The 19,452-nt window shown below is 46.7% G+C and overlaps 1 protein-coding gene across 1 annotated transcript in view; it reads left to right on the top strand.

Annotated features, from left to right (window-relative positions):
* Positions 1-443: 443 nt before the first annotated feature.
* CCBE1 (collagen and calcium binding EGF domains 1) overlaps positions 444-19,452 on the top strand; it is a gene marked incomplete at its 5' end in the record, with an annotated part of 234,520 nt that continues 215,511 nt past the window's right edge. The window contains 2 exons of the mRNA XM_082668122.1: positions 444-574; positions 1,012-1,092. Of these exons, the coding sequence (XP_082524248.1) occupies positions 444-574; positions 1,012-1,092 (212 nt within the window). The remainder of the gene's footprint in view (positions 575-1,011; positions 1,093-19,452) is intronic.

Raw genomic sequence — 19,452 nt, 5'->3', positions numbered from 1 at the left:
ATCGGCTCCTCCTCCCGGGCGTGCGACCCCGGGGTAAAATGCAAGCTGTCGCCTGCTTTCCGCACCCTGCGCGCGGCGCCCGGCAGAGGAAGAAGCAGGCGGCAAGGGCGCCGCCCCAAGCCGCGTGGAGCGAGTTCGTCTCTCCGGCGTGAACCTCCCGAGCGAGACGGCCTGGACCCCGCGACCGTCGCGCCAGCTAGGCACCGCAGGCGCCCCATTTCCCGGCCTCTCTTCGGAGCTGGCAGTCTGCACCCCAATCCCTAGCCTTAATCCCCCTCAACACCACGGCGCCACCAACCCCGGTGCCTCGCGCAGGTGGCGCAAACGCCCCCGCCCTCGGGCGCCCCCTGCCGGGGAGAGGGAAGGCGGCGGCGGACGCGGAGGAGCCGGGCGCAGAGCGGGGAGAGAGCTCCGGCGCCGGGAAGAAGCCGGGAGCTTCCCTGATGGTGCCGCCGCCTCCGAGCCGGGGAGGAGCGGCGAGGGGGCAGCTGGGCAAGAGCCTGGGTCCGCTTCTGCTGCTCCTGGCGCTGGGACACACGTGGAGCTACCGAGAGGAGCCCGAGGACGGCGACAGGTAAGCGCTGCCGGTCCCTGCTTGGTGCGCCGCGGCTCTTGGGGTGCAGCCGGTGCCCCTTCCCCCCCACAGCGGTGAGCCTCACGCCCTCGCTTCCCCGGGCGCTCAATTGTTCTGGCTGACAGTAAACTCTGCTCCCGGGTGAGACCCTCCGCGCCCTTAGCCCTGGCTCCTCCATCTGTGGGTCGGGGCACTGAGATACCCGCGCGCCGCATTCCTGCCGCCCTCCAGTGCCCCGCTTCTTCACCTTTTCTTTCCCTTGGGCCTGGGCTCCCTGCGTTGGACCCTCGCCGGGTCCACCCCTGACCCTGGAGTCCGCTCCGCGCCCGCGTTGGGGAACCAGCGCCTGGTCGCCGCGCGGGACGCGGATGCCCAACGCGCGCTGTCCTCCGCTCTCCAGTGGAGAACCAACGAAGTTCCTCCAACTTTTTCCACAGAGAAATTTGCTCGGAAAACAAAATCGTCACGACCACATACCCGTGTCTGAAGCCTTCAGGCGAGCTCACGACGTGCTTCAGGTAAGTCTCGGGGTTCCACCGACTCTGTCCGTGCGCGCCCGGGCTGTTTGGGGAGGCGGCGCCGCGCAGGAGGGGCTTGGAGATCCGCTCGGGGACCGGGGCCACGGTGGTAGGTGCTGGGTGAGTGCCCCTCGGTGCAAACGCTTTCTTTTCTTTTGTGTGTGGTTTCTGCGCCGGAGCAATGATGGGCAACTGAGTGGCGGCGGCACCTAGAGTTCGTGCTCTTAGAACCTGAGGGGAGGTGGTTTACTGCTTCCTCGAATATTTGCGTGATGGTTGGAGAAAACGTTGAAAGTTTCGTAAAGAAAGCGGGTCGGATGGTGGGTGTAAACTGTGCAGCATAGCAAAGGTGAATGGCTGTTTTTGCGTTTGTTTTGAAAACCTAAAGGCAAACAACCAGGAAATCCTTGGTTCTTGGCTATCTTTTGACTTTCTGCCAGGACAGAGTGTAACAGTGTCACGGCCTCTGTGGGCAGGAGGATGGGGGAGGACTGCGGCCATGACTTGGGTTAAGTGAAAGCGAGAAGCGTCAAGATGGTTGAGCCACAAGAAGAGGATCAGTCTTCCTGAAAATTCAGCTCACAGAGCCTGGGTGCTTGTTAAAGCTAAGCATGAATAGGGCTAGGGATTCCATACTATGAAAAATGCTCCCAGGTGGTTCTGATTCTCAAGGTGAATCAGTGTTCCCTGCTTGCAATTTCTGGAGGTGAGGGTTGATTTCACCGTAGGCTTCTGTGCCAGTGCCCTCCTTGGAAGGAGGCACCCACCATAAGCGCTTATGAGTTGCCTGCTTTTTAAAGGTTCTGTGGGAGGTACAGGGATCACACACTCCACCAGACTCCATCTCTGTCTCTGGGAATCGTGCACTGTTTGGGGTGCTAGGCTGACTATTGGGTAGTATAAGATAACACAGCAATCCTCAAAAGTGAACTTGAAAGAGAAGGAAGTTGCACTAATGATGCGGTAGCAGATGAATCCTTTGAGCTGTTAAAAAAAAAAAAAAAAACCAAACCAAAAAGTGCTCAAAGGTTCAGGTGTAAGTGGTTACAGGGCTGGTCAGTTTAGGGGTACAAAGGCACCATCAGTTATATCACGTACCATGCTGCTTAAGTGAAGCAACAGTCAAGTCTTAGCCTTGGGAAGTGGGTGGTGACACTGAACGAGACATGTGAGTTAGTGGGGAAGAGGGAGTATGGTTCAGTTGGCAGGTGAAGACTTGGAGAGGTTAACTGGGTAAGCAAGGTCACCCATCTGGAGACCTGACCTGGTGCTAGCCGTGTGTTTCATCCACACTATTTCTGAGGACACATTTTTTCCCCTGTCACCGCAGCATAAAACCTCTAATCTAACATGGAACGTATCCCTGAGACGGTTTGCTCATTTATTTGGCCCCTGAAGGGCAGACTGCACATAAGTCAGTGACAGTTACAGAAGGCACGTCCGATTTTCAGAAACCATCGGTGCCTGGTTAGTGTTCGAAGCTGATTTCATTCGTTCAGCTGTTGTTACTTTTTATTTTTTAACAGAATTTAAAAACTGGTGTTTTTCTGCACTAAGCCTCTGTAAGAGACATTAGCAGTGTCTTGACATGTTTTCATTAACAGCTACTCAAAGAAACAGCTTAGAGAGCTAACAAAAAGGATATCTTATTTGTAGGAGAAAAGAGCTTAGAGGAGTGGGAGGATGTTTTCAGCTGAAGAAAAGGGTAATGGTCCCTGTGAATGTTGTTTCTTTGGTTTTCCTTTAAGAGTTCTGTGTGTACTTCATTGGTTTGATACAATTGCCATAGTTTAGTACCTTCCTAAAGACAGTTAGTTGGCAGTTCCTGCCCCCGTTTTAGCCCCAAGAATGGAGGAATGCTGTGTGCTCTTCAGTCTGTGAATTCTGATTGTCCTGGCCCTGTAGACCCTTGCTACTCCCGGTGTGGTCTGGCACGGGCATCTTCTGGGAGCTTGTATTGTCTCAGGCCCCTGCCCAGAACTCCTGAATCAGAACTTGCATGTGAACGAGATATGCATTAAGGCTTGAAGCGCTGCTATAGTAACCAGAGTCATGGTGCAGACCTGTTTGGACAGATCCTCTGGAGCTCAGAGGCCCCTGCAAGTGAGTTAGCTCTTCTACCACCGTAACTTAAAATCAGACAAAGAACCAGCCTTCCAGGAAATCGGACTCGTGGACTGTTGGCTGACCCTTAATTAAAGTGAAAGTAACGTAGCAGAGCTACTGCTGTTCTGGGAATGCTTTCTGACTGCCTAGAATCCCACTCTTAGCAGATGTCTCTGGTGAATGGCTTTTTGCTGAAGAGAATGTATACCGGAAGTCACTCCTGAATTTAGAAGGTGGTCTTTTAACACTGGCTTTTGAAAACCCATGGACATGGAGGTATAGTAGATGTAACGTCTGATTTGCCATTATTCCTAAAAGTCATATGGAGACTGAGGTGATATGGAAAAGAGATGGGGTCGGAATACTCTGTCCTGGACCCCACCACGCTTGTACACTTCTGTTCTCCATGGTTTTACGTAAGCAGCACCTTTCCACTTAAGCCTTATATTAAATGACAGTTGGAAGATTTACTGTGTATTCACCAGTGTCCTATGCACTTTACGTACATACAGCTGTAATCCTCAAAGCCACTCTGTAGCATGTGTGTTGCCTCAGTTTTACAGAGAGAACCGAAGCTCGGAGTAAGTCCACTTGCCCAGGGTCACAAAGTTAATACACGGGAGACTCGAGGTCAGACCCAGGTTTGTCTGACTTCAAAGTCTGGGCCCTTTCATCATCCCGGTGGTGTCTACAGATGTGGCTGAACTTTCCAAATCTGGCATCTAAGTAAGGAAGAAAACTATACATTTAGAGGCTATAAACTCGAAAGAAGCAGATAACTCTAGCAAGCCCCTGTGACCACAGTGGTTTTCTGAGTTACCACTGCTCTTGATCTGTCTCAAACAATTGAGCTTCCATTACCATGTTATACACACGACGTTGGTTCCTACATGTATAGCTTTCCTTCCTTGTAGGATTTCATCGTAATCACAGGGTCCATCTCTAGGGACTCTACCCCAGTGTGCATTGAGCCAAGTCCCCAAAGCTGATGAAACACTGAGCGAACGCCTTTGGCAGCTTCATCGTAGAGGGCATGTTTGCTCAGCGCTACGCTCTGACATGGAGCGTATCATTTCACCAGTAGTTAAGATTTCAGAGTGTGTGTGATTTATCTAGACTCTAAATTTATCCTAGCCAAAGCAAGCCCATAAAGTTATAATGGCATTTACCCCTCTGTGGCTATTAAAAGTTCTTCCTCCAAGTTAACTTTTTTCCTCCTTTCCCAGACGATGTAGTTTTTGAACAAAAGGTCTGTGTTTACCTTTTCTTTATGGGGGTCTCATCAAGAAAATGATAGTCTTTTTAGAAATAAGAACAGGAGTGTAGGAAACATCAAGAAATCAACTTGTATTGAGTGAGCCTGTGTCCAATAAACACGCTAATTAACTCTGGATCCATTAATCAGTTAAGGACTTGAGCCTCTATTATGAGCTTAACATATTCCTAGAAAATGCTTGAGCGTAGTCCCTGGTCACGTTTTACAGACTTGAGTCTTAGACCCAGGCCTCTACGACTGTAACCAGTATACAATGTACATGATCGAGTTCAAAATTGTGTAGTTTATACTCTGATGGGGAAGAGATTAGAAGCAGCTAGGAGTGGCTTTATGGGCAAGAGAAGACTTGATTGTCCTTCAACGTGGTTCTTTAACAGAATGTTCGGTGTTTGTTGCATTAGCTGTGATCTTCAGCTTTGTGGTTCACAGACCTACAAGTAGAGGCTCTCAGCTGTGTTTGTCCCATCAGTGCTGTCTCATGAGGGTCATGTTCCCATGGGAAATAATGATACGGGGATGCAAAAACTCCCACTTAGGATTTGGCAGCACTGTTGCATTATCTCAATTAAAATGTGGAAGTTAACATATTTCTGCAAATATGTTTACTTGGAAATTAGCAAGAAGGTGGCTTAGCTAGGGCAGCACCACCAGAGGGAGAGCCCCGGACTTTAGCTAAGTCTCCATTGGAGGAAGGGCTGGAGAATGTGCTATCTGGCAGGTTTCTAAGTCCCTACACAGGGCTTTGATGTCAAAACATCCATAGTAGAAACTCTCTTCCCCAGTTTGAATTCCAGCTCTACTGCTTCTGTGACCTTGAACATTTCTCAATCTGTACTCTAGTGCTCTCCTTTAAGTAAATGAGGATCACGTTAGTACTGCAGTGATAGGGTTATAGTGAAGATGTAAATGAGTTGATATACATAGGAAGCGCTCAGTGAGTGCTGCCGCTCAGGCTCGCTACTGTGTCTCCCCAAGTCTGGCGTGGTGAGTGCACAAGCTGGGCGCTCAGTAGACATCTGCTGAGTTTTGAGCTTTGCAGTAGACATTTTTGAAAGAGCAAATTCAGACCCTAGCCAGAAACCCTGAGGGTGTTTATAGCAGTCAAACGTCAGCTGTTTTTAGTTGCCTCTCCAATTGTAGGCTGGCCCAGAAATCTAGTGCCTTGGGAAAATTATCAATACATAAAGGATATCTTCTGCTTCCTGCCTCCTACCTGACTACACGATGTTCTCTATTCACGTAAGTATAAAAGTAGGCAGAAGGCACAGTTACCCCATTTTAGAGGCTCTTAGAGATTTGCCCCTTGTCCAGGGTCATGAAGGGTTTTATTGGCAGAGACAAGACTAGCGATTAGGTCCTCAGCCCAGTTCTGGTCCCTCCCTTCTCCCTCCCCGTTCTGTGGCCAGCATAGCTTAGAACCTGCTCTGAATCACTGTTAGCTCATTCAGGGCTTGTGGGCCCCCTTTAAGAAAGCATTTGTACCTTCATGACTACTGTCCATATTCTAACCATAAGGAGGAAGTAGTCCAAATGTTAACAGAGCAGGGGACGCATGGGGGTGGCTTACGTGCAAAACTGCCTGAATCACAGAAAAGTTGGAGGCAGCCTCATGTTTCCCTGTTAGACCCTATCTCCCACTGGATGGTTAGCTTGCTGAGTGCCTGGTTCCTCTGTCCTCTCATGACTGTAGCCTCAGAGGCTAGCCCTGTGCCTGGACAGGGTCCATACACATTGTCACATACACAGGACTCGGGGGATGAATGTTAATTTTACAAGTAAACAAGGAGATGTGACTGAAATCTTTCAGGTCTTCCAGAATTTCTGTTGCTATCCGAGTATGCCCGCTGCTTTCAGCTGAGTTTCTTTCTGCTGGAAAGCAGTTTGCTTACACCTGTGAGCTGCTGCCATTGTTTGCATTAGTTCCCACCTTGACCCTTAAACTTTAATTGCTAATGTGTTACAGGTGCTGCTTCTGGCAGTTATATAGCTCATTCCATGGACTTGTTACTTTAAATAATACCTGAAGAGGATGTGGGCAGTCCTGCCCAGTGTGTTGATTGCCCTGTGGACGCTGGCTTTGAAGTAGTGGTGGATGCAGTTTTAAAGGGGATCTCGCTCCCTACCCACACCCTTTTCTTTAGCTTGAGCAGGTGTCAGGAGAGAGGGGAGGTGGAGGATGTTGGCCCAGGCAAGGTTCTCTCTCACTTTTCACTCATTCTCTAGGGAACAAGATAGAAGGGTAGGAAACAACTAACAATTGAACTGGCCACAATTGTGAACAGGACACAACTGGTGTCCTTTGAGACCGGGTCCAGTTGCTACACATTGTCCCCAAAGTTGTTGATGCCTGACTTGCTACATTTACTTCCCTTCATCTTTTCTAAGTGAAGCTGTGGGGTGGATGCACCCGGAAAAAGCAAATACGCTCTTTTTTCTAGAATACCCTATTTTCTCAGATGGTAGTTTGCATTCCAATCGGTAGTTTAAGTTCAGTGGTTCAGCTTACGCAAACTCACTACCTTCCTGTGCAGTGGGATCCTGGCTGCTCTGCGTTAGAGGGTCTGCCTGATTCGGGGCATTGCTGACTATCCAGCGAACGAAGGTCTCCATCCTTTCTCAGCTTATTGCTTTTTATTTGGGGGGTGGAAAGGTAATCAGCTGTAACATCGGCAGCTTCTCTTCTGCCAAGCCAGGTTCTTTTCCATAAAAGCCATTTACCAATTTCAAAGTTTTACCAGCGATTGTGTTCCTTGTTCAGAGCTTGCTATGTGCCGAGCACATTCTAGGCACCCAGAATACATATGTGAATAAGTCAGGAGAAACCCCCAAACCTCTGCCCTCATGGAATGCATGGATTTTAATTCAATTTATCTTTTTTAGTAAAGGAATTTCAAGCCAAGGATGTCCTTGGGGACGTTTGTTAGATGATTATCTTTGGCACACATCCGATGTTACATTTGGGGGGCCTAAGAGCTTAATTTCCTGTGGCCCAGCTGTATCGTTTCAGCAAAAGAAACCCTACGGCTCCAGGCAGGGACACGAGAACCCGGATTCGGTGGTAACTAATGTGTTTTTCTTCTCCTAGCAGGAAGGGAACTAACGCGTGCCACAAGTCCCTTCTAAGAATTATTGGAATGTGAAAGCATTCCAAAGAGAAGGCCAGTTCTCTGGCTGTGTGTCCTGTGAGACAGCCTCAGAATGGGCCAACTAGGAACAGATACCTCGTGTGGACCCGGTTTGCCTCAGCCTAGGTTGCCCCATGTTTGCCAACAGTAACTTTAAGCAGAGTGTGAAGAGAAGGCGTGCCCCTCCTACATTCCTCGACTCTAATAACCCATTACAGGTCTGTGTTCATAAATGCATCTGAACTGTATGGACAACTTGTTTACATCCTGAAGTACCTGTATAGGGGTCGGAGTGGTGTTAACCTCTACATGTTTAATCCCAGTCAAGCAAAGTACATCTTTCTAGCTCCAAGGTATGATTCATGTGAGTCAAAACTAGGTGTGAAAGCTTGGAAGAACAACTATATTGCCTCCTTGTTCGGTGTGTTAGGACGTGAACCAGGTTATCTTTCCGTGCCCTTCATGACTTTAGAAACTTGGACCACGGCCATTCTAGCCTTATCCATTCGCAACCTTTCCACCCCTTGGCCACTGCTCTGGGGTGTTCTCTGGAATTTGCCCGTGCTGGTGTGAGGCCCCCATCCTTAGTGCTCTGGGAGAAGTTGGAGTAGCTGTCGGTGGCTGCTGGTACAGAGAACTGGTGGGAAGCTGGGAGGGCCCTCTGCACTGGGATCTGGCTCGGAAAGTTTGGCATAAAGCAGGGATTGGCCTGCTGTAGTAGGGCAGGTGGCATGTCTTTATACAACCCAGGATCTAAGAATGCTTTTTACCTTGTTTAAAGGGTTAAACTGTGCAACAGACCTTACTTGGCCCCCAAACCTCAGATATTTACTGTCTGGCCCTCTTCAGGGAAAGTTTGCCAACTTCTAAAGTGCTGTCTTAATGCAAATACATCCATATATGACCTCATCCACAGGTCTGAGTCCTCAAGGGGGCAACCTTGAGGACATTTAGGCTGCTGCTTCTTTGAGGCCTTTGCCTTTGTATTGCCTTATTGTATCTGGGTCTCTGGCCCGAGCATCTTTTCATTGTGACTTGATTTCCTGATCTCAAGGAATCAACTATAGTTATTGTTGAGCTGGGACTTTATTTCCAGTCATCTTCCCTTAAATGATTCTCTAAGTGAATGTAACTTGTCGGGATTTTTTTTTTTTTTTTTTTTTTTTTTTTTTTTTTTTTTTTTTTTTTTGCAGTACACGGGCCTCTCACTGTTGTGGCCTCTCCCGTTGTGGAGCACAGGCTCCGGACGCGCAGGCCCAGCGGCCATGGCTCACGGGCCCAGCCGCTCCGCGGCATGTGGGATCTTCCCGGACCGGGGCACGAACCCGCATCCCCTGCATCGGCAGGCAGACTCCCAACCACTGCGCCACCAGGGAAGCCCGGGATGTTTTTAAGAAGCTGATTTTACTGCAGCTAGTTAAGTGCTGACTTACTGCTGCTTTTCTCTGTGTTCCCAGACTGGCCTTCCTTGCCAGTTGAGTAATCCTTGGATTGCCTTGGCTAGTTGCCCGCCATCCTTAATTCCATATGTCCTTAATTCTCAGCTTGTGTAGTGATTGTCACATGCTTTGACTCAAAGCCAGCTCTCCATAAACTTGTTAGTTCTGAATTTCTACAGTGGAAGGCCTCACATTCAAAAATCCAATGAGCGTATAGCTCTTATTTGAAGAACACACATCTAGAGAAAGTTATTTTCAATGAAGAGAGTCCTAAATCAGTGTTGCAACATTTCACTTTTCCTTTTACGGCTAAAAAGTGTCATAGGTTGGCTCAGTTGCACTGGGCCCAACATCAGTAATTAAACTTTTGAACTTAAACTCTGAACTGCCTTTTTAACAGTACCAGCTCTTTGATTCCATGAAGATCACGGAGACTCCTAGAGTGATGCCTTTCGACACTGAGGGTGGGGACAAAGTAGCGGAGAAGGAAAGAACTACTGAAATACTCTGAGGAGAGAGAGGCAGAGTCTAATGGTATTTTGGAGAAGGGAAAGGAGGAAAATGTTGGAATGCACCGCTTGACATATTAGGCAGATAAAGAAATGCCCTGGGGTATAGCAAAGAAGAAAATTATAGGCATAAACACTTGATAAGGAGTAGAGAGTATCCTATGGAGATGAAGTCGGGTGAGAAAAAGATGTGGATATCAGTCACGTAGGAGCCTCTGACCTTGGTAACAGCCACTTTAATGGACTCAGCTGAACGGAGGTTAAATGAAAGGCAAACTAAGCTTATAAGGGTCGACAGATTGACAAATGCAGTTTTTGTAACGTCCTGTGTGTGTTCAGCACTATTCCTTCAGAGGTCGGAGGCCGTCTAGAAGCCAGTGCGGAGACCAGGCTGTTAACTTCCCCTCCAGCTCTCCCCTCTCTTTGCTTCCACTTGGACTTGCTCTTGGTAACGTGTCCGTGTGTGTCACTCTGGAATCTTCCTATAGTGAAACGACTCACGGCTTTTGTGGTGAAAAATGACAGGTCAGAGTGGAGGTTGGCTTCCTGGGAGCCCAGCAAGACCACAAGACTGTTCATTGGAGGCAAGGTCATTGCCCGGAAGGTGCACTGGAATTTAGTTCTGGCAGATTCTGAAAGCTTAGAGGAACCTAGAATGCAACATCAGTGGGGTTTTATCTCTGAGAAAGTTTGGCTGAAGGATTTTAAGTCTGTAAAAATCGACTTCAATATTATGTCGGTTTTCTGGAAATCACTCCTGCCCATCAGCTGGGAGGGCATAGGGAAAGGTAAGTGTGAGGCTCTGCATAAAATCTACTTGGAGGTCACTTAATCGGGCTGCATTTTCTACCTGGAACACAGGTGAGAGGAGGGGAGGGAAAAGGGTGGGTCTGGGGGAACTTTGAACGCAAGAGCAGAGATCACGGAGAAACGCAGGCTCGTGTGATTTCCTCTGGTGGCCCTGTGTGAAGGCTCGCTGTCAGGAACTAGCTTGTTGTCCTGTGAATTCTCCAGTCCCGGAGCAGGGGTGTGGTGGAGCCAGACAGGCTGACGCCAGAGCCTGTTGTTAACCACTAGGCTCCTCTGAAAAGCCTGACAACTGTGGTTACCTTGCCTGCTGCCAACCATAAATTAAAGAGACGTTTAGACGAGGGAAGGAGGATGTTAGAAATAAGGATGTCAGTCCTGCTGGTAAAAAAACATAAGTTGGACAAGTTATCAAAAGTAGACACATGAACCAACCACCTGTCCTGCCCCATGTTTGCCGGGAACGCCTCGGCAAACTACCGTAGACTGGGAAGCTTAAACTAGAGACTTTCTTGCAGTTCTGGAGGCTAGAGGGCTGGGACCAGTGTGGTGGCAGGGTTGATCCCTTCTGAGGCCTCTCCTTGACTTGCAGGTGGCCGTCTTCTCTCTGTGTCTTCCCAGGGTCTTCCTTCTGTGCTTGTGTGTCCTAATCTCTTCCTCTTACAAGGACACCACTTCATTCGGCATTAGAGCCCATTCTCATAACTCATTTTAACTCTGGCCTATTTAAAGCTCTGATCTCTAAATAATCACATTCTCCGGTACTGGTTTTAGGACTTCAATGTGTAAGTTTTGGGAGGACACAATTCAGCCCATCGTGTCCCCCCACCAGAAAAGCCCAGCACACGCTGGGGCCATGTGACAAAGGGGACGGTTTTCATACACACTGATTTCCATGGGCATCACTGCACGTGGTGACACTGAGTTATCCAATGAAATTAAAGTATCGTCAATACCGCTGAAGAGGAAAAACATGAAACCATAATGTTGTTTGTAGTGACCCCTTCTGTGGTACCTCCTCCTCTAGCTAAATGATGGAGGCTGTGATCTGTTCTAACTCCCTACATCAAGACGTCACTGTTGCAAATGCTGAGGCCCCCCCACCCCAGACCTACTGAATTAGAATCTGCATTCTAACAAGCGTCCCTAGGTGTTTCCTACGCACATTAAACTGGGAAGCGTTGTCCTGAACATCACTGTACCGTTCCGGGACTCCTTCCTCAGGCGTGGCTCTTCTTTGCTTCCTACTTGCAAAACACTGCCTGTGGCTTTACAGCCTAGACTGCGCTTGGAATCACCTGGTGAGCTTTATTCTCCTGCCTTTTTTTTTTTTTTTTTTTGGCAGTACGTGGGCCTCTCACTGCTGTGGCCTCTCCCGTTGCGGAGCACAGGCTCCTGACGCGCAGGCTCAGCGGCCATGGCTCACGGGCCCAGCCGCTCCGCGGCATGTGGGATCCTCCCGGACCGGGGCACGAACCCGTGTCCCCTGCATTGGCAGGCAGACCCTCAGCCACTGCGCCACCAGGGAAGCCCACCTGGTGAGCTTTAATAAAAAAAAAAAAAAAATTCCATTGTCCAGATTAGTACCCTAGACCAGTTTCATCAAACTCTGGAGGTGGGTGCCAGACACTGGGAATTTTTGAAGCTCCTTGCACGATTCCATTATGCAGCCAAGGTTGAAAACCTTGGAGCAGAAAGCAAAAGGGGGTAAGCCGCCTGATTCCTTGCCAATGGAGAAATGGTCCCTGTTTCTTCCTTCTATGGCCATTAGGCCTGGGTCCTCACGTCTTGTGCAGTTACTGCAGGTCCACGCCCCTCGGCAGGGAAATTTACAGTTAGAGCTTGTGTTGGTGCCTGGTGTCTCCTACTTCTTCTGTCGGGTCCTACTTTTTCCCTCCTGGCATCACCTTTCTCTTCTGAGTTGGATGGTTCGAGGGCAGTCAGGAGAGTGATGAAGTGGGCTGAGGTGGATCAAGAAAGGTGGTCCATTCCTCATGAGTGTTGTGTTTCTTAAGCTGATCAGCCCTAAATCCCCTGCTGCAAATTCTATCACTTTTCATTTCCTCTTGCAGCCTCTCAGCTTGGTGTCTGGAGCTACTTGGTGACCTTTGTTGAATTTTTTAAAAAATGTTTTGTTGCTGCACTGCATGAATTTTCTCCCAAGATATAAACATGGCTCAGCATATTATAAATGAAAGCTCTTCAGTGTCAAGCTGTGTCTTTCTTCCCTTGCAAGCATCAAACACACAGTTTTTTCCACTTAGTGTGATAGGAAATCTATGTGCTGGCAGAGATTCTCTTCCCATTCCGTTTTTGTGTTCCTCTTCAACTCTTCAGGCCTCCCCTCTGATAACTGAAGAAACTTCTCAACCCCCACCAAACACAAGGCTTTTTCTAGGTTTGCATTAACTTTGTGCAAAACGAAACAATGTGCTCTGTGGTTTGACTGCATAGGTGTCACCTAAGCCCTGTATATACCATATGGCCGCGAACCAGGCAGTCCCCAAATAGGTCCATATGGAATGCATCGTTACATATGTGTACAGTAAGTCCCCTACCTATGAACGAGTTCCCTTCCGAGCGCACATAAGACCAGTTTGTAAGTCCAACAAAGTTATTCCACTAACACAATCGGCTATATAGTACCGTACTGTAATAGGTTTATAATACTTCTCACACAAATAATATATAAAAACAAGCAAACAAAAAATATATATTTTTAATAGGAATAGAAAAGAATTTTATTTGAGCCTGAGGACTATAGCCCAAGAGAGACAGATTTAAGAAGTACTTAAACTGTGTTCCACCTGACTGCAAAATGGGGGAGGCTTATATAAGCAACAATCACAAAGTTAGTCACGTGAGTCGTGTATCAAGAATCATAATTGGAGCTGGCAAGAAGTCAGGATGCTTGACAAATAAGGATTGGTTGGGGTCTGAAGTGGTTGCACAGGTACAAGGGGAGACCTTGAGACCTAGGCGGCTGCTAGCAGATATTAAGAACGACTGATGGTATCCTTGAGTCTGATACAGTACAGAGGATTCAAGTTCTCAGTGATACAGGAACATGTCTGAAAGCACATCCACGATGGCCACCCGGCTCCATTTTGAATGCCTGAACCACAGTTATTCCCTTTAGATTTTTAAATGGTTAAATCAGATTTTAGTGGTTAAATCAGATGTGCAAGGCTTGTTTGACAGGCCAGAAGACAGGCTTTGTAGTTAGCGTAAAGGTCAAGCCAAACCATGTGTAAGCCAGAATGACTTCCCATATCTGTGACAATTAGTTCCATCACTGGGTAAGATGGGAAGCCGTCGGAGGTTAGGAAGTAAGGGGGTGGCGGGATCTAATTTAACCTTAAAATAAAAGTCTCCCCAGCTACCGAGCAGAGACTCACTTGTGGGCCTTTCTCAGCCGTGGAAAAGAGGCTTTATTTTGAGGAATTGCGCAGGAAACCACATATCTGAAGTATGTCAATCATAGTTTCCAGGGGACAAACACGCCTGGGTAAAAGTAATCAGTTAAGTAGCATTTATTTTGAGAGTTGATAGTAAAGAATTATTGAAGAAAAAGCAACAGTAGTTGCATTTTCAGACTGGTTTTGTGAATGATGTAGCAAAATGTTGGTGAAAACTGAAGAAGCACTTGATACCATTCTCCTTGGATATACATGTATTTCTAGCTCAGAGGAATTATATATAATTTTGACAAATTCATTTTCCTGAAGCTGTCAAAAAATTAGGTCTTATTTTAGTTCTCCCTAAAAGTACTAAAATTGGCAGGAATAAGTACTATCTTTAGAATATACAGGTTAACATATATCCTTATTCCTTTGAGATCTTTTTGACCCATTTTAGAAGCCCTGGTTCTTCATCTTTATCAAGGGCAGAACTACCCAGTTTTTTTTTTGTTTGTTTTTTTTGCGGTACGCGGGCCTCTCACTGTTGTGGCCTCTCCCGTTGCGGAGCACAGGCTCCGGACGCGCAGGCTCAGCGGCCATGGCTCACGGGCCCAGCCACTCCGCAGCACGTGGGATCTTCCCGGACCGGGGCACAAACCCATGTCTCCTGCATCGGCAGGCGGACTCTCAACCACTGCGCCACCAGGGAAGCCCCAGAACTACCCAGTTTTTAAAAATACGCTGGATTAGGAAAAAAAATACTAAGAGCAAAAACTTTGCTCTTCTTGATGTAAGAGACACCAGTTAGGGGAGGGTATCTTCTCGCTTAGAGTCAGACAGCTCAAGTGTTTAAGTATTCATCGGCAAACACTTTCTCTTAATTTTCCCCACACTAAAGAACATGGTCCACGTGGATAGCCATATGAAGATTAATAATCTCATACTGTGTAGTATGAACTACTACACGAGGACTAAAACATTTTTAATCTTACAGTACCTTGAAAAGTACAGTACAACAGCTGGCATCCAGGGGCTGGCATCGAGTGAACAGGAAGGAAGAGTTACTGACTGGAGGAGGTGAGGGATGGCAGAGCTGAGGATCGTCAGCAAGGGGAGACAGGGCGAGCTGCAATTTCACGCCTGACGCTGATGCCACAGGTCCCGGTTCCTTGCTGCATTCAATTCTATCTACCCTCTTAAGAAAACGATCCAGTGATGTCTGGGTAGTAGCTTTCCTCTTTTCTCATCATAGATGACATCCTGGGTTTGAAATAAAGATACTGTACTACTGTACTCTATAGTACTGTACAGTAAAGTACTCAAAAGCACAACCACTTGTGGAGGATGCACGCACGTGACAATGTATGCCAGACACGTGAACTAACTTACACGACTGGGCGTGGGAATGCGTGAAAGTTCGCAGCTTGTATGTAGGGGACTTACTGTAATTGCCATTCTAGTCAAAAAGAAAGATGCGGTCATGCTGATTAAGTCATAGATATAGAAGTTACTATAAATTAAGGAAATATAATTGCATTTCCTGGGTAGATGTGCTTCTGAGGTTCTTAATGAGGGATTTCTTTGAATTGGAGGCTGGCAAGACGCGAAGTGGTTCCTAAGTGACCTGAGTTCTTAAACTTCCAGAGTCTGTGACAGCATGATGAGTGTGGCACTCTATTAGAACGGATATAACAGGAACGGGTATTTAAAACGTTAGGCGAAGATGTGAAAGGATGCTGACAATTTACTAGGCATGTCTGCCACCCCAACTATCTTCGAGTCCTTTCCCAGAGACCCCTAGTGTTTGGGAAACACATTTCCAGGTCATGGCTCACGTGAAAATGATCATCTGTGGAGGGCACCTTGAGGTCAATGACAAAGGAAGCTTAAGGCTGGAGGCTCCGGTCCAGGAGGCTTCGGCAGTCCCGACTGCCGCTCTGGTGTGCCAGAGCAGGAGAGGTTGAGGTCGTGGCACACCTGGAGCCGTTTCTGGGCAGTCATTGCTGCTGGGGTCGGGGTGGTGGTGGTGTGCACCCATGGGGATGCTCCAGTGTAGACAACCCCCTTGAAGCGTTTGGCCATCGAGCTGTTTACTCACGCTGTACCTCCAAATTTTGCCTCTCCAGTGACTCCTTTCTTGGCTGTTATTAAGTCCAATTTCTCCTGTCCATCCTTTAAAACATGACTTGCATCATCTTTAGGCTGTTTATTCATCCCTTAGCGCATACACAGCTTGACTCTGGGTGGTCCTGACACACTTGGTATGTGCTCATTCCATTTGACGCGACGGAAGCCTTAATTTGGGGAAGCCTGTGGTGTTGCAGGGACCATAATTAACTCCTCTTGCCCTGAAGAGGGGAAGGTTTCATCCATACTTCTTAGGACTCTGCAGCTGAGAGGCTTGGCTCCCAAAGGAAAGTACCATCGTGAAGATGAGGGGAAAACACCTTCTTAGAGAAGCGTGTAAGGGAAGAATCGTGCTTTCTAGTCGCTACAAAAGAGCGCAAGAAGGAGGTAATTGTCTCTTTTTAAAACTTTACCTTTTTGTATATGATAGCAGTACTTGCTCTTTACGTGTTTTACATCATGAATGACTGGGAACTGGAGATCCTCCATAATCTTGCCCCTCCAGGATAATGACAGCCAAGGACTGGAGTGTATTTTCCTGATCTTTTCTGTGCCTTTACTAACGGACATACTCGTAGTTATTACTTACAGAAACAGGTTTGTTCTGCGGTCGCTTTTTTCACGTAACAATAGGTAAAGAACGCTTACCATTACGCGGAATGCTAATTCATTTTTACCACATAGTATTTTTATTGCATGGATGCATCCTAATTCATCTCTTCACTGGAGAGCTGCTTCTTAAGCAGTTAGCAGACGCTGAGGGTTTTGGTGGGTTCAGTCTTTACATTTAAGATGCAAACTTCAAATATATCAAGTTTTACCTAAACGAATCAGGAGGGAAGAATCTAGAGTCACCAGATAGCATTTTGGTCTGGAAGCTGCAGGACATGGCCTTTAGTGTACAGCTCTACCGCTGCCCTCCTAGGATTCCTGTAACCCTCTGGCTCTGGTCCTAGGTGTGGGATGGTGGGACTTTGACCAGGTTCCTTCTAGCTCTGGTGGTCTGTGACTGATCTCTCCCTTCCTCACGGAGAGCTAAGCCAAAGGAAGCCGGCTTCGTTTATAGCCCAGGGGATTTGCTTCACCTGGAGATACTGTGGGACAGTCTGGGTACTTATCTCTAATCAGCCTGAAAAGCAAGATAGCCATCTGTGAGCTGTCATCTCTTAAATGCCTTTGGTAGTTTATCTTAACCCAGTTACTTAGTTAAAGGGAAAAAAAGTCTTTTTACTCTCCAGGTATATACTGTTAAAAGTGAGGTCCTCTTTGCTGCAAACGCATGCTGGGTGAGCACAGGGGTCCATCTTTCTCGGCACAAGTGTTACGCTCTCTCCTTACGCCCGCCACCGCTGTTTGCTTTTCCTTCTGCTTTCTTTCCAGGTGTGCTGCCCCACAGAATAAGGAGGGTGGAGTATCAATTTCCTCTCCTAAGGCAGAGCCTTACTGCCATGGCGGACCTCCCCCTTTCTAGAAAGGAGACATTGTTTAACTTGGGGAGACATGGTAATAAAGATGGGAAGGAAGGGTGACCTCAGGTGACAAGGCTTTCTCGTAAAATCTCCTTCACATCTTTTATCCTAACGTACTGGGCTTAATATTTGTCTTAAAGTTCCACAGAAATTTTATTACAAACATGTTTCAACACATGTATATCCTTTGGAGTTTACTTTTCCAAGGGTCCTTGGAAAGACTTCATGTGCTAATTGGCCTCCTGCAGCCGAGTTGCCAGTATGATCATGCCGCTGCCCTCGTTCTGGCTCCATATTTGGCTGTTTGGCCAAGGGGAATAGATGATGAAACAAGGCTGTTAGCTACATAATTTAGATTAAGGGCTTTTTAGGGTGTGTTTGTTTCAGCCAGATTTACCCACATGAAAGGATGAGGCTTCTCTTGAATTACCCAGATAATGATCAGATTTTTAATACCCTTCTCCATGCTTAGGTGGTCCTAGTTTTTAACAAAATGGTATTACACTTGAGTTTTGAACTAAATCAACAGGCTCCTCGTTCATTTGAAGCTTGATTTTTTATTTTTCTGCTCACTTTCTCTTTTGCACCCTAGCTTGCCTTGTCCACATCTTTTTTTTAACATCTTTATTGGAGTATAATTGCTTTACAGTGGTGTGTTAGTTTCTGTTTTATAACAAAATGAATCAGTTATACATATATCCCCATATCTCTTCCCTCTTGCGTCTCCCTCCCACCCACCCTCCCTATCCCACCCCTTTAGGTGGTCACAAAGCACCGAGCTGATCTCCCTGTGCTATGTGACTGCTTCCCACTAGCTATATTTTACATTTGGTAGTGTATATATGTCCATATATATACTACCACTCTCACTTTGTCCACATCCTTTTGAAAGAGTTTTCGTTAGGGTGGGCTTGTAATTTGGATGGAAATAAATCTCTATGGCAGCCTTTGCTTTTCAGTGTACTTTACTTGCGTCGTAATCATAAAGAAAATGTGCAAACTTACCTTTTTTGGAAGATGAGGAAAAGCTGACCATATTTTCCTTCCATGTATTTAATTATGAAAACTTCAAATAACTCTACAAGAAAATTTCCATGTGCTCATCAGTAATTAAGATTTTGCACCGTTTGCTTTATCTCTTTTATTTTCTAAAGTATATTAAACTCCAGACATGTCATTTTACCACAATATATTTTAGTATTCATCCCTAAGAGAGAGTTTTTTCACACTGCTAAAATGTCGTCATACCCAAAAGTTTTAAACATCCCCCCACAATAAACTTTGGGTTTTGTGGAGTTCTCTCTCTTGAATTAAGTCATATGGGTGAGGGGTACTTCTGTCACCACTAATGATTGATCTTACTTTTGAACAGGTGTGTGTATTTCTGAGAGTTTCTAGAATAGAAATCCCATACTGTACCTAGCATGCCACATTGTAGCACCATTTGTAGTAGGGTGGAACTCTGTATGAGGCCGGGGATAGTTAGTTTCACAAGTATTGTGACATTTTATTTTTATACTTATCGGTATTTATATTTTACTTACATTTAGGGTTTAGGGGCCTTTTAAACCCAAATGAACAGGCCTTTAAAATTTTTTTTTTTAAATTTATACAGTTTTTAAAGGTTACTTTCCATTTACAGTTACTACAAAATATTGGCTCTATTCCCCATATTGTATAATACATCCTGAGCCAGTAGTTTGTACCTCCCCTGCCCCCCCACCGCCCCACACACTGGTACCCACTAGTTTGTTCTCTATATCTGTGAGTCGTCTTTTTTTGAACAGGCCTTGCTTCGCACTATTGGTGGCAAAACTGTATTCACTGACACTCAATACATTAGCTTCACTAATAACAAAAACAAAGCAACTTAGATTTTCTGAAATGAAAGGGAGCCATAATTGTTCTTTTGTCTTTATTCTGATGTCTACTCATGTACCTTTTCAATGTTTTGTTAAAAACATATTTAAGGGCTTCCCTGGTGGCGCAGTGGTTGAGAGTCCGCCTGCCGATGCAGGGGACACGGGTTCGTGTCCCGGTCTGGGAAGATCCCACATGCCGTGGAGCGGCTGGGCCCGTGGGCCATGGCTGCTGAGCCTGC

The sequence above is a fragment of the Grampus griseus genome (genome assembly GCF_964374135.1).
Source record: "Grampus griseus genome assembly, chromosome: 12".
NCBI lineage: Eukaryota > Metazoa > Chordata > Mammalia > Artiodactyla > Delphinidae > Grampus > Grampus griseus.
This window is presented reverse-complemented; position numbering and strand designations above follow the sequence as displayed.